The following is a 15,586-nucleotide window of genomic DNA, read 5'->3' as shown; positions in this document are numbered from 1 at the left end:
CAAAGTCCATTTTGTTGTGCTTTTGGATATGCTTTGTGATGCCCTTGCATTTAATTCAGTTGTAGTTTGTTATGTTGTTGCCCTTCTGTTGCTGCGGACTGTGCGTGCTACTCGTCTTACCCATATTAACATTAACTTCCATGATAACTACATTGTTATGTCACTCTACCTCACTGTTGGACTGGTTTACTTTTCAAATAAGAGATGTCTCTAATTTTTTGACCACTCAGAGTATAAGAAAATGGAAATAAAAGGTTAAGTGCTGAGGATGCTCATAGCAAAGTCATAATTAGCTTCCACATATGGGGATGAGGTGAAGCCTTCTGCAGTTCACTGAAAAGTGCAGATGATTCCCACAGCAAAGAAATAGATATTGTATATCTTTATATGGGGATTCTGTAGTGCACCACCACATTCAATGTTCTATGGGTGGAGTAGCCTGCATTTATGCTTCAAAAGCTGTACTTGTCCATAGAAATCAGGGGAGTATTGGTAATCTCATATTGAAGGATGAACAGAGATGGATATGAAGGCAGCCATCTTTCATTTTAGAAGGTTGTTGCCTGGCTGTTAAGCTGAACTCTGGCTCTGAGTCCGATAGCTTGAGTCAAAAATCTGGAACAAGTATGACGCCAATTGATTAAGAACACCTGATCTGATTACTTTCTCTGGGACACAGAAAGTATTAAATGCATGCAATGGATCAGCACAGCAGCTATACAAGTAACATTATTTAAGGAGACTTCAGTGGCAGCCACCAAATTTGGGTACATGTGACTGCAACGCCGGTGATGTAGATAGTGTCGTAGAGTACTGAGAGTAGTATTACCTATACTCTACTGCTTTAGCTGTGTTATGCATTTTTGTTGTTGTAATTAGTTTTCATCAATACTGCTTTATCATTTGCATAAGACTGACCAATTTCTCTGCCCCCCCCCCCACACACACACACAAAATTGTCCTTGCCCTATCCTTCCTCTGTAAAATGATCCCCTTCCTGACTACTAACTGTAACATCCCCCCAAAGACTAATCCCTTGTACACTATATATATTTGTATGCGTTAGCATGTTTTTCTCCATAGCGATGCATTGTTAAAAAGCTTTCAGTTAGAATGCGTATATTGGGAACTGAGCCATAGGAAAACATGGGCATTACTTTGAAAATGAGTTGTCTATCAGTTATAACTGAGAATAACTGACTGAAGTGTAAAAGGGCCCTAACTCTTGCACAGCACACAATGAAAAGTCTTTATTCCATCACTAGTTGCTGAAGAAATTCACTGATCTGTGTTTCTTTGTTTGTTAAGCCAGATCAAACTGGCTAATTAGTTCTTGTCAGCAGCTTTGAATAGCACCCCATACAGTAAACACCAAGGTTTAACTCTTTCAGTTCTCCCTGGAAAGTAAAGCCAAGTTAAAACTTTGGGGGTGTTGGATTTCCACAAATTGTTATGAAGAATTTTTTTTCCATAAAGGTTATCGTGCTGTGGCTAATCTTTAAGAGCAGAAAGGAAGTTCTCCTGAGTTTAATTTACTTCTGCTTTAATTTTCAATGGTAACAACTAAATATAACTTCTCCTTTCCCAACCCACTGAACTTAAAGAGAACCCGAGGTGTGTTTAAAGAATGTTATCTGCATACAGAGGCTGGATCTGCCTATACAGCCCAGCCTCTGTTGCTATCCCAAACCCCACTAAGGTCCCTCTGCACTCTGCAATCCCTCATAAATCACAGCCGTGCTGTGAGACTGTGTTTACATCTGTTGTGTCAGTCTCAGCTGCTCCCCCGCCTCCTGCATAGCTCCGGTCCCTGCCCCCGTCCCTTCCCTCCAATCAGCAGGGAGGGAAGGGATGCAGGCGGGGACTGGAGTTCTGCAGGAGGCGGGGAGAGCAGCAGACTGACACTATAGAGCTAAACACAGCCAGCTCTGACAAGCTGTTTGTCAGCAGCGTGGCTGTGATTTATGAGGGATTGCAGAGTGCAGGGAGACCTTAGGGGGGTTTGGGATAGCAACAGAGGCTGGGCTGTATAGGCAGATCCAGCCTCTGTATGCAGATAACATTCTTCAAACCCACCTCGGGTTCTCTTTAAACACACTGATCTATAACTAACCACTAAACTTATCACTTATGGGTCAACAGCATCTGAAAAAGGCAGGTTGACAGACACCTTTCTACACAGAATAGAGTAATTAAACATGAAGTCACTAAACAAACGTTGTGCATTATATCATTCTGTTACCTGGCCTTTAGTAAAGGAAAGCATATCAGTGTGTGATGCATTCAAAACTCGTTTTCCAGAGTCGCCATGGTCTCCTTCTATGCAGACGTGCACTATGCCTGAACTGCCGCTACCCACCTCATCCCCTGTGTGGACAGTCAGTGTGTACTCCACCACTGAAAAACAAGTACAAGGTTATTATCCACTGCTTCGTCCCCGTTAATAGATATCTGACTGACAGAGCACGACTTACAAGGGAGAGGATCCTGGTCAGGAAACAGGGCTGGAAGCTCCACACATTTGTCCTCATTAGGCTTCATCCAGCAATTAAAATGGAGCCACATCTCCTGATGAGTCACTGTGTGCTTCATATGTATAGAGGCTAGATGCCATGGCGCAGACAATTGCGTATAAGAACAGGAAGCCTGCACCTTATAGATGGCTCCTACTTCCAGCAGTTCTTCCTGTGAGACAAGAATGAATCATGGAACTGGGTGTATAAGGAATTCACATTGAGATAGAATGTGTACGGGCAATTATCCTCAATTATTAGGATTGGAGCAAATAAGTCATATCTCTCTGAATGTCTTGGCTGAACAGTTTTGTGATAAAACAAAACCATCTCCCACAATGCAATGTGAGCTTCCCTCACTCTGTTCTATGTACTGGATGCAGCCAGTGAGCATGACATAATGGGGAAGAGGATGCTATACAGAAAAAAAGTGTTTAAAATGCATTTGTGAAGGAATCTTGCTTGAATGTATTAAGCCTACAAACTTAAATCTGTGTGGACTACCTCATGTAAATGTGAGCAACCTGGTTATCTCTATATAAAAAAAAAGTATATACATATAGCTGCTAAATTATAGTAATGTCAATCATACTGTGCAACCAAAAACCTTGCTTTTTCATTCCTCCTAGTGGGGACTTTGTCAGGGGTGCAAATACTTTTACAGTGTAATCACAATCACATATTCATGTTCATATTCATGCACACACAAAAGGCTTCAGTCTGAGCTGAGAGAAAACAAACATTTAACCTGTTCCAGGCTGCGTTGGTAGAAATCTACGTTCTGTTTGTGGCCGCTTACTTCTGACAGGATGTAGCTTTCAACTTTCCCGCCACGCGCTCCCACCACTACCGCTGATCACATTGCTTTCTTGCAATGGTGACATTGGCGATTCCGTGCGGCGTGACATTAGTGAGCCCTGGTATTTATTACCAGCGCACTCTGGTCCTTAAGGGGCCAGAGACTACTGGTACCGAAGTGGTTGAATACTGCCTAGGAGTCTAAAGTTGCATGCAAACACACAATTCTGATACAATTTGTGTCACCCACCAGGTGTGACACGGCTGTCCCCCTTGGTGGCAGAAAAGTGATCGGTTGTCAAAGGCTGAAGCCTATGACAGCCGATCACGTTGATTGGCTGGCGGGGGGAGGGAGGGTTAAAAAAAAAACAAAAAACAGTTAAATGTAATGAAAAATAAACAAATACAGTGGGATGCGAAAGTTTGGGCAACCTTGTTAATCGTCATGATTTTCCTATATAAATCGTTGGTTGTTACGATAAAAAAATGTCAGTAAAATATATCATATAGGAGACACACACATAGTGATATTTGAGAAGTGAAATGAAGTTTATTGGATTTACAGAAAGTGTGCAATAATTGTTTAAGTAAAATTAGGCAGGTGCATACATTTGGGCACCACAAAAAATTAATTAAATCAATATTTAGTAGATCCTCCTTTTGCAGAAATTACAGCCTCTAAACGCTTCCTGTAGGTTCCAATGGGAGTCTGGATTCTGGTTGAAGGTATTTTGGACCATTCCGCTTTACAAAACATATCTAGTTCATTCAGGTCTGATTGCCTCCAAGCATGGACAGCTCTCTTTAACTCACACCACAGATTTTCAATTATATTCAGGTCTGGGGACTGAGATGGCCATTCCAGAACATTGTACTTGTTCCTCTGCATAAATGCCTTAGTGGATTTTGAGCAGTGTTTAGGGTCGTTGTCTTGTTGAAAGATCCAGCCCCGACACAGCTTCAGCTTTGTCACTGATTCCTGGACATTGGTCTCCAGAATCTACTGATACTGAGTGGAATCCATGCGTCCGTCAACTTTGACAAGATTCCCAGTCCCTGCACTGGCCACACAGCTCCACAGCATGATGGAAGCACCACCATATTTTACTGTAGGTAGCAAGTGTTTTTCTTGGAATGCTGTGCTTATTTTCCTTCATGCATATCGCCCCTTGTTATTATTATTATTTAGTATTTATATAGCACCGACATCTTACACAGCCCTGTACAGTATATATATATATATTGTCTTGTCACTAACTGTCCCTCAAAGGAGCTCACAATCTAATTCCTACTATTGTCATATGTCTATGTATGTATTATGTAGTGTAAGTACTGTAGTCTAGGGCCAATTTAGGGGGGAGCCAATTAACGTATCTGTATGTGTTTGGGATGTGGGAGGAAACCGGAGTGCCCGGAGGAAACCCACGCAGACACGAGGAGAACATACAAACTCCTTGCAGATAGTGCACTGGCTGGGATTTGAACCGGGGACCCAGCGCTGCAAGGCGAGAGCGCTAACCACTACGCCACCATGCTGCCCAAATAACTCAGTTTTAGTTTCATCAGTCCACAGCACCTTATTCCAAAATGAAGCTAGCTTGTCCAAATGTGCTTTAGTATACCTCAAGCGGCTCTGTTTGTGTTGTGGGCGGAGCAAAGGCTTCCTCTGCTTCACTCTCGCATACAGCATCTCCTTCTGTAAAGTGTGTTGAATGGTTGAACGAAGCACAGTGACTACATCTGCAGCAAGATGATGTGGGAGGTCTTTGGTGCTGGTCTGTGGGTTGACAGACTGTTCTCACCATTTGTCGCTTCTGTCTATATGAGATTTTTCTTGGTCTGCCACTTCGAGCCTTAAAGAGACACTGAAGCGAGACTAAATCTCGCTTCAGGTCTTATATATAGCAGGGGCACGTGTGCCCCTGCTAAAACGCCGCTATCCCGCGGCTTAACGGGGGTCCCTTCACCCCCAACCCACCCCCCGCAAAAGTTGGTCATAAAATGGTCGTAGGGAAAACTCTTCCTGGAGGCAGGGCTAACGGCTGCAGCCCTGCCTCCCAGCGCGTCTATCAGACGCGCATCGCCGCCTCTCCCCCGCCCCTCTCAGTGAAGGAAGACTGAGAGGGGCGGGGGAGAGGCGGAGATACGCGTCTGACAGACGCGCATGGGGCAGGGCTGCGGCGGTTAGCCCTGCCCCAACCAGGAAGCGCTCCCCCGCTGCACGGAGGGGGTTTGGGGGGACAGGGACCCCCGTTAAGCCGCGCTATAGCGGCGTTTTAGCAGGGGCACGCATGCCCCTGCTAGCTATGAGGTCTGAAGCGAGATCTATTCTCGCTTCAGACTCTCTTTAACTTGAACTGAGTCTGTTCCATTTCCTCAATATGTTCCTAACTGTGGTGTGGAAACAGACAGCTGAAATCTCTGAGATAGCTTTCTGTATCCTTCCCCTAAACCATGATGGGGAACAATCTTTGTCTTCAGGTCATTTGAGAGTTGTTTTGAGACCCCCATGTTGCTACTCTTCAGAGAAAATAAAAAAAGGAGGGAAATTTACAATTGACCCCCTTAAATACTCTTTCTCATAAATAGATTCACCTGTGTATGTAGGTCAGGGGTCACTGAGCTTACCAAGCCAATTTGAGTTCCAATAATTAGTTCTAAAGGTTTTGGAATCAAAATGACAACAGTGCCCAAATTTATGCACCTGCCTAATTTTATTTAAACAATTATTGCGCACTTTCTGTAAATCCAATAAACTTCATTTCACTTCTCAAATATCACTGTGTGTGTCTCCTATATGATATATTTAAGTGACATTTTTTATTGTAACAACCAACAATTTATACAGAAAAATCATGGCGATTAACAATGATGCCCGAACTTTCACATCCCACTGTAAATATTAAAAAAATAAATAAATATACATCGGGGGAGCAATCATAGCCTACCAACAGAAAGCTCTGTTGGTGGGCAGAAAAGGGGGGAGGGGAGAAATCACTTGTGTGCTTAGTTGTACGGCCCTGCAGCGAGCCCTTAAAGCTGCAGTGGCCTATTTTGTAAAAAATGGCCTGGTCACTAGGGGGGGTTTAAGTAAACCAGCGACAAAGCACCTTCATGTATTTTGCCATATATATCAGTGGGAACATTAGAAAAAACACCAACCCTGCTCTCTGTTTGATCCTTCACTGCTCAGCCTGCTTGTTATCATCCCTGATAAAATCCCCCACTGAACATTCAGTCTGGCTTTTCTCAGGAATCATTATAGCTGAGTCTTCCTTGATGTCTTTTCAAACCCAAACCTGCCCCCTTCTGGCTCTGCTTTCCTGTTCTGTATATTTGCAGAATCACAAAGATCTGTGATGAGATTTTAGGAGCTGCTAATGTAAGGCTATATTGAAAAACATTTTTTTTCATCTATACAGTATTTGTTAGTCATAAGAGGTTTTTAGAAATGGTTATTTAATTTTGCACACAGCCCACTAAATAATATGCTTTTCTGATGAACTGTGTTTTGCCTGGAGTTTTAGTAAAAAAACACAAAAAACGGCAGACCAGGGTTGTGAAAATGCCAGGTATGGTATTTATTTTGTAAATTCTATCGGGGGATATGTTTATTTTGTGCCAAAACATTCATCTCTGGTTTTCTTTAAGATCGTGGTCCTCAAGAGGTTAAAGGTGGAATTTCCAAAAATCTCTTCTTAGTGGGTGCTGACATCATGAAAACAATATACATAGGACATTTCATGTTTCTACATTAGGCCTGGAACCCACTAGGCATTGCTACAGTGCTTTAAAATAACCATATCGCTGTGTGCAGCAATTCCTAGAGCATTTGTGCTTGCTTTTTAGATAAAACTTTATTATACTTACCCAGCGTCATTCTTCCCTCCGTAGCCCCACCCCCTAAAGGAAAAGGTCATAGGTGCTTCTCTAGGACCAAGAGAGAAGCCCATGTGACCTCTTCCTTTAGGGGTGGAGCTACGGACAGAAGAAGAAAATCAAGAAACGAGATCGCTTGGCCCACCAAAGCGCTGCGCAATCCCTTTGATAAGCAATTTATACAGCGCTTATATACTATAGTTCTAACACATTAGAACTTTATATCAGTGAAACACTATGTACTTTGTGATTACCTCAATTCGCAAAGAATTTCCAGATACCGTTACTTCTATTTGCTCTGTGCCCAGATCACCATAGAATGACAGAGAGAAATGATTAAAGTTTTCTAAATTCTCAAATCCAGAGCCAGCGATATCAATTACCCACAAGCCTCCGGAGTCAGCGTCAGGTTCGGGTTTTGTTGTAAGCCGTTTACCTTTTGCAAAGAAATATTGAAAAAGAAACAAACTTTAAAAAGAACAGAGAGCAAGGAAGAAATCATGGAATATTTATTTGACAAATGACAGGTTAAGACATCATATACGTCACGGTAACCATGCTAACACATTTGTAACACTGTCCTGGGCAAATCGATGCCTTTTTCTTTGGCTACACAAGATGAGGTGTGTAGGTAACTGCTTATGTGTTTGTTTATATGATTTGTTTGCCACTATTGCTGTATCACAGTCTAAAACAACATTCCAACACTCAAAATACGTCAGTTCATGAAGAACAGACAAACCTATTGTATGGAGTTTGCAGACTGTTTCACATAGTCCCAGGTGACTGTCCAGCCAATTCCACAATGGAAAAATCCATTCAGTAAGGGAGTCCTGAGATTCTTTCACTGTGACCATCTTCAGGTACATTCCTGCTCCATACCCCTCTCTATCGTGTCCAAGTACCACCTTCAGCAGCTCCCCCAGAGACACAGCTTCTAATATAAAACAGTCCGTCTAGAGGAAAAAAGACACAAGCATATCCCTAGCTATTACTCGTCATGTGACAGCAAAATAATTGCCACTCTCCGTTACAGCACAAAGCTGAATACCAGGATTCCAGACTCACAACACCATTTAAAACAGATTCTGTGTGATGATCAATTAAAATAAATACTGCATGCTTGTATTACCCTTGTCTTAAGGCTGGCTGGTCATAAAAGAGTATGATGAAAATAGAAAAAAGTGATAGGTATGATGTATGTTGTTTACTTTCAATAACATTGTCACAGACGGTTGCGGGGCCGCAGGCGCGTCCTGTAACCGCCCGTGAAGAAAAAGCGATCGCACTCGATTCCCTGCATCGATTGCGCTTCAAATCGATACAATTTGGGTTGAGTGTGTAGGGGGAGCTGAAGTCCTTTTCTTAGCAGAGAGAGCACCATCCTAAAGGCTGGATGGCTCTTTTGATATGCTAATGAGCCTGGGCCCAGAGAGTCCCTGGCTTCAAGCTGTGCGGATGGCCCGTCCATCAGGTATAAGGTGACACCTAGCTGATCTCATGTAGATGTTAATTAACCAAGGGGTGATCAGGATGCCTAGGTGCAGCCAGGCAGGCTACAAATCTCCGGGAGGTCTTGACACCTTGCTCACTGGTAAAGATCAAAGGGAAGTCAGCTGTTAGCAGCTAGAACACATCCTGAATAAACCTGAGTCTCATAGCATAATCCATAACTTCCCAGATCTGTCATATTTCTGGGGTTCCTGAGATGGCAGCTTCGCCAAACGTGGGGGAAGTGTAGCATGAGCCCCGGTGCTGGTTCTGAGGAAGTTTCAGAACATTCTGAGGTAAGGACTGCCAGTTAGGCAGTTTGAAAATGCCCTGATGATACCACAGGGGTCCCACCCCTCATGTCTGGTATCAGGGCGCTGGGTAAATCGAGACAGACCTGAAAATGTTAATAAATCTGCCCTGACCTGTACGGTTCTGTGAGATAGAGCCCATATATGGGTAGATATGATTTCTAGCCCCCAGGACAAGGGGAGGGCTCATCTCATCTTCTAAGGGGGTGTATGGCTCCCCGCCCTCACTCCCTCCTACTGAAGCAGGGGCATAAGAATGGCAGAGGACCCAAACTCAGGGTCCTCCCCACTGAAACATCTTGAACTCATCAGATGCCAGCTTGAGGATATGCTGGCATCCACCTGGTCTGAACTCTGAACTCAAATTGAAACCCAGAACTCTGTTTTCCCACAAAAAAGGACATCTTTCCAGGAACTAAGTATTTTTCTCCCTTCTTTTATTTTTTATACTGGCTATTACTGTCTTAATAATTGTGATTTTAATAATTGTCTGTATATATTAATTATTTATATTGCGTGAATAAACGACTTTCTCCAAGTCATTCACTGTCCGCTACCCTGCTTATCAGCACACGCAGAACTGATCCCGGGTCTCTGAAGATACGCTACTGTTTGTTTGTTGTTGGCTAGACAGAATACCGTGTGTTTAACCGTTTTATTCGCAGGACTAGTCAGTCAGTTAGTGGGCTCCACGGTCCCATGGTAACCGCGGTGGTGGCAGTTTACTCTGAACCAGTAGGTGACGTTGTAATTACCCGTGTCTCACAGGCTCCCTTCTGAGTTGTCTGCGGCTAATTCTTAACGGTTCCTGCGCATTGACTGCGACCAGAGTTCGCACGATCTGTGCGCTGGCACCGTTTAGAAGGCTAAGTGCGGTCAGCCACTAGGGCTCCTGTGACAGTGTTAGGCAGCGGTTGGGACCTGTGTTGTGCTGAAAGTATCTGCGATAGCGCTAGCGCTATCGAGAAATGAACTAATTCGTTGGTGTAGCTGGAAGGCAATATATTTTTTATATATACAGTGGGACTGTGTAGCCAGTACCCCTCCCCAAAAGTTTTATTTTATTTGGCATGGAAATGTCCGGGAACTACAAGCTCATGGCCGTATCCGACCTGGAAAATCTTTGTCAGCTGCGGGGCATTGACACCCTCCGCAGGAACAAACAGGACATGGTAAATGACTTGTTTCAATGGGATACCCAGACACCGCGGGAGCTGGATGTGTCTGCTGAGGTAGACGCTGCCCCATCTGACTCAAGGCAAGGGGAACCAGAGGCTGAAGATCCTAGGCGTACAGAGGTTGAGCATCCTGCGGGCCCTGTTGCAACAGTTACGCCAGAGACTGTCAGTATGGACCCCAATCCCAGAGTTTCTGAAAGTACTCGCCTGGAACCGGCCAGTACTGGACTGTCCGTTTGTACTGATCCGCTAATGCAGCAGGCATTACAAAAGCTGATGGACACTGACCTGGACAAGTACCTGCAGTACATGCGTGAGGAGCGCCAATCTGTAGAAGCGCGGACAGAGCGCCAAATGCGGGAGGAACGGGAGCGGCAAGCTGCTGCTGCTGAACGCCACGCGGAGAGGGATGCCGCTGAGCGAGAACGGGAGCGCCAACGACAACATGAGCTAAACATGGCAAAAGTGCAACAGGCCAGCCGGAGTTCACCGCCCAGCCTCCCTGCTGAAGGAGCTGCACCACCCGTAAGTGCAAAATTTAAATTTGCTAATATTGAAAAAGACACAGACATTGACTTGTTTTTGCGGTCTTTTGAAAAAGCATGCCGTCAGTATCGTCTGTCCCAAGACCAGTGGGCCAGACATCTGACACCTTTGCTGCGCTACAAAGCGCTTGATGCCTTCGCAGAATTGCCTGCGGAGAAGGATAATGATTATGCTGCTATAAAAGACGCTATCATTACTAAGTACCAGCTGACGCCAGAAGCCTATCGGAAAAAGTTCAGGGCCTGGCAGAAAAAGTCTTCTGATTCGTACCGAGATGTGGTCAGCAGCTTGCTCACCACACTCCGCCAGTGGACACTAGGCCTCACCAAAGGGTCTTATGGCGTCCTGGAGGACTTGATAGTCCTCGAACAATTTCTGAACATTTGCCCTGCTGATGTACGACAGTTTGTGTTAGAACGCAGGCCGGCTTCAGCCACTGTCGCTGCAGACCTTGCTGAGACTTTTGCAACTACCCGGGTGGCTGATACCCGCAGAACTGTCCCATCCAGCTGGAGAGGAGGTCAGCCCAATACCTCGGCAGACCCTCCTGCCCCTGTGAGCCGTCCGCCACAGAGGCCACCCAGCGCAGCTGCTGCACCCAGGCCTGCAGCGCCTGGAGAGGTCACCTGTCACTACTGCCGCCAGCCCGGACACATGAAATTCGACTGTCCGGAGCGGAGACAGACACCACCAGCACCTGGAACATCTGCATCACCTGCACCTCACCCACAGCAGAGGCAGCCCGCCAGCGAACCACAGCCTGGATCATCAGATTTTGTCCTGTTTGCCCGCGGAAAGGAAATCCGCGACCGAACCGACCAGCAGCAACTTGTTAGAGTGAACGGCAAAGTTGTCACCGGATTTCGAGACACCGGAGCTGACATCACGTTAGTTCACTCACACCTTGTGCCAAAGGAGAGCATCAGCTCCAGCCGATCCCTTGCCCTTACTGGAGTAGAGGGCACTCTTTTTCACATAGCCCACGCGACAGTGAAGCTGGATTGGGGATTAGGGATCCATGAAAGGGTTGTTGGGGTTATGAAGGATCTCCCAGTCCCTGTGTTGCTGGGGACTGATTTGGGCAAGCTTGTGTCCTACTATGAACCTGCCACGACCGCCTTGTCGCTCACGGAAGGAGACGGACTCTCCACCCACCACCAGGTACTTTATACACTTGGGGGAGCACCAGGGGGAGGCGGGTTGAATGTGCCCAGTTCAAGGGTACCAGGTTCAATAGTGCCTGCTTCAAAGGCACCTGAGTTTGATGTACAGACTGTCTGTTGTGATGATGCTGTAACTGTACCTGAGTTTACTGTACAACCTGTCTGTAATGAAAAAATGTCTATACCTGTCAATGTCATTACTGCATGCAATGATGACTTGAGTAATGTCCGTCTGTGCCATTCTGACAGTGTACCTGTGCTAGCAGTACCGCGCCGCTGCACTGCTCAGAACCCGAGCTCAGAACAGGTGGAGGGGGTTCCGGCCTCCTCCCCCTCCTCTGACCGCAGGGATGAGATCTTTCAGCCGCTGGCCTCGTGTGACATGAGCCAATTGGCTGAAACTGACAGCGCCGTATTCTCAGCCGCACTACAAAGTGACCCAAGCCTGGAGGTGCTCAGGCAGCAAGCCGCTGAGCCCCTCGCAGACGGGGCCGCTTTCAAGGTGTACTGGGAAGGTGGGAGACTGTACAGTGAGTCTGTACAGCCCCCTACAGGTAGATCCCACGCGAATACCAAATGGCTTGTGGTCCCGAGTGCGTTCAGGGGACATGTGCTGAAATCCGCACATGGTAATCCTCTGACAGGGCACTCGGGTGTCCGCAAGACACTTGCCGGTATTCGGAACCAGTTTTATTGGCCCCGAATGAACAGGGATGTAGCAAACTACTGCAGGGCATGTGCCGTCTGTCAGGAGCTGGGAAGGTCCAGGGATTCCGCGGGGTTCCCTTAGGTCCACAGCCACTTAGCAGGGGAACCCCGCGTGGGCTGGCTGTTGACCTAACCAACCCAGCAGTCCCGGCAGACACCACGTCCGACTGCAGTGGCGCAAACGCCCTGTCCAGAACGGTCCATGTCGGGTCAACCCTGAGGGTAGCAGACCGCGACCGGTCCAGGGGAACCGAGCCACAGGCTCCAATAGGTTTTCCCGCCGCACCGGCAACCCGAGACCCGTCAGCCAGGTTGGCCGACACGCAGCGGGCAGCCGACCCCAGAACGCCAACGGGGAACTAGATCAGATCTCGCAGGTTAGCGGCAACGACACACATCTTGCTGATGAATGTCTATCTTCCTTCTCCCCAGGGGGGGCTGTCACGGACCGTTGCGGGGCCGCAGGCGCGTCCTGTAACCGCCCGTGAAGAAAAAGCGATCGCACTCGATTCCCTGCATCGATTGCGCTTCAAATCGATACAATCTGGGTTGAGTGTGTAGGGGGAGCTGAAGTCCTTTTCTTAGCAGAGAGAGCACCATCCTAAAGGCTGGATGGCTCTTTTGATATGCTAATGAGCCTGGGCCCAGAGAGTCCCTGGCTTCAAGCTGTGCGGATGGCCCATCCATCAGGTATAAGGTGACACCTAGCTGATCTCATGTAGATGTTAATTAACCAAGGGGTGATCAGGATGCCTAGGTGCAGCCAGGCAGGCTACAAATCTCCGGGAGGTCTTGACACCTTGCTCACTGGTAAAGATCAAAGGGAAGTCAGCTGTTAGCAGCTAGAACACATCCTGAATAAACCTGAGTCTCATAGCATAATCCATAACTTCCCAGATCTGTCATATTTCTGGGGTTCCTGAGATGGCAGCTTCGCCAAACGTGGGGGAAGTGTAGCATGAGCCCCGGTGCTGGTTCTGAGGAAGTTTCAGAACATTCTGAGGTAAGGACTGCCAGTTAGGCAGTTTGAAAATGCCCTGATGATACCACAGGGGTCCCATGTCTGGTATCAGGGCGCTGGGTAAATCGAGACAGACCTGAAAATGTTAATAAATCTGCCCTGACCTGTACGGTTCTGTGAGATAGAGCCCATATATGGGTAGATATGATTTCTAGCCCCCAGGACAAGGGGAGGGCTCATCTCATCTTCTAAGGGGGTGTATGGCTCCCCGCCCTCACTCCCTCCTACTGAAGCAGGGGCATAAGAATGGCAGAGGACCCAAACTCAGGGTCCTCCCCACTGAAACATCTTGAACTCATCAGATGCCAGCTTGAGGATATGCTGGCATCCACCTGGTCTGAACTCTGAACTCAAATTGAAACCCAGAACTCTGTTTTCCCACAAAAAAGGACATCTTTCCAGGAACTAAGTATTTTTCTCCCTTCTTTTATTTTTTATACTGGCTATTACTGTCTTAATAATTGTGATTTTAATAATTGTCTGTATATATTAATTATTTATATTGCGTGAATAAACGACTTTCTCCAAGTCATTCACTGTCCGCTACCCTGCTTATCAGCACACGCAGAACTGATCCCGGGTCTCTGAAGATACGCTACTGTTTGTTTGTTGTTGGCTAGACAGAATACCGTGTGTTTAACCGTTTTATTCGCAGGACTAGTCAGTCAGTTAGTGGGCTCCACGGTCCCATGGTAACCGCGGTGGTGGCAGTTTACTCTGAACCAGTAGGTGACGTTGTAATTACCCGTGTCTCACAGGCTCCCTTCTGAGTTGTCTGCGGCTAATTCTTAACGGTTCCTGCGCATTGACTGCGACCAGAGTTCGCACGATCTGTGCGCTGGCACCGTTTAGAAGGCTAAGTGCGGTCAGCCACTAGGGCTCCTGTGACAAACATTTTTATTGAAAAGAATTTATACAAAGACAAGCAAAGTATAAACATTAGAATATTGCATAAAACTACACAGAACATAGAACGAGGTCCTTATGCATATTATATAGTAATAGTATGCAATTTATATAGTGCCAGCTTCGTAGAGAATGCACAGTATATATACAGTGGGTTGCAAAAGTATTCGGCCCCCTTGAAGTTTTCCACATTTTGTCATATTACTGCCACAAACATGCATCAATTTTATTGGAATTCCACGTGAAAGACCAATGCAAAGTGGTGTACATGTGAGAAGTGGATCGAAAATCAAACATCATTCTAAACATTTTTTACAAATAAATAACTGCAAAGTGGGGTGTGCGTAATTATTCGGCCCCCTGAGTCAATACTTTGTAGAACCACCTTTTGCTGCAATTACAGCTGCCAGTCTTTTAGGGTATGTCTCTACCAGCTTTGCACATCTAGAGACTGAAATCCTTGCCCATTCTTCTTTGCAAAACAGCTCCAGCTCATTCAGATTAGATGGACAGCATTTGTGAACAGCAGTTTTCAGATCTTGCCACAGATTCTCGATTGGATTTAGGATAGAGGCGCCAGTAGGATAAAAGTCATTAAAACGTTTAAAACGTTCGGGATGCGGTGGTGGACCAGCCAACCCAAAACAGACACAGGTACTGTTAAGATTTTGGATTGAGTGTTGTATACCTGTAAGTCTGTGCAATTACGGTAGATCCTTTTATATTGACTGTACGGGGTGTTTTTTGTCCAGGGGCGATGGTGAAAACTATGGTAGTGAATATAATTATTTGCATCTACAGGTTTAAAAAAGGTCTTTGTTTTTATGCGAGTAGAATCGGTGTATAGAACCAGGTCTAGGAATTCAATGGAATTGTGGTTATGGTGGGAAGTAAAATGTAGGCCTGCTGGGTTAGTATTGAGGAATTCAACAAACGAAGGAATTAAATTAGTGGAACCTTTCCATATAAAGATCAGATCATCGATGTAGCGTTTGTAGAAAATGATATTATTGGAAAATGGGTTGAAATGGTTATTGAAATAATTATATAACTTTGGATTTTCAGACTTTGT

General features: G+C 45.8%; 1 protein-coding gene across 4 annotated transcripts in view; it reads right to left on the bottom strand.

Annotated features, from left to right (window-relative positions):
* Positions 1-15,586, bottom strand: part of RP1 (RP1 axonemal microtubule associated) — a 542,476-nt gene that overhangs the window by 149,012 nt on the left and 377,878 nt on the right. For all 4 annotated transcript variants that reach the window (XM_068237387.1, XM_068237386.1, XM_068237388.1 and 1 more), the window contains 4 exons: positions 7,933-8,146; positions 7,445-7,626; positions 2,475-2,685; positions 2,243-2,397 (listed from right to left, as the gene is read on the bottom strand). In XM_068237387.1, coding sequence (XP_068093488.1) covers positions 2,243-2,397; positions 2,475-2,685; positions 7,445-7,626; positions 7,933-8,146 — 762 coding nt within the window. The remainder of the gene's footprint in view (positions 1-2,242; positions 2,398-2,474; positions 2,686-7,444; positions 7,627-7,932; positions 8,147-15,586) is intronic.

The sequence above is a fragment of the Hyperolius riggenbachi genome, chromosome 5 (genome assembly GCF_040937935.1).
Source record: "Hyperolius riggenbachi isolate aHypRig1 chromosome 5, aHypRig1.pri, whole genome shotgun sequence".
NCBI classification, from domain to species: Eukaryota; Metazoa; Chordata; class Amphibia; order Anura; family Hyperoliidae; genus Hyperolius; species Hyperolius riggenbachi.
This window is presented reverse-complemented; position numbering and strand designations above follow the sequence as displayed.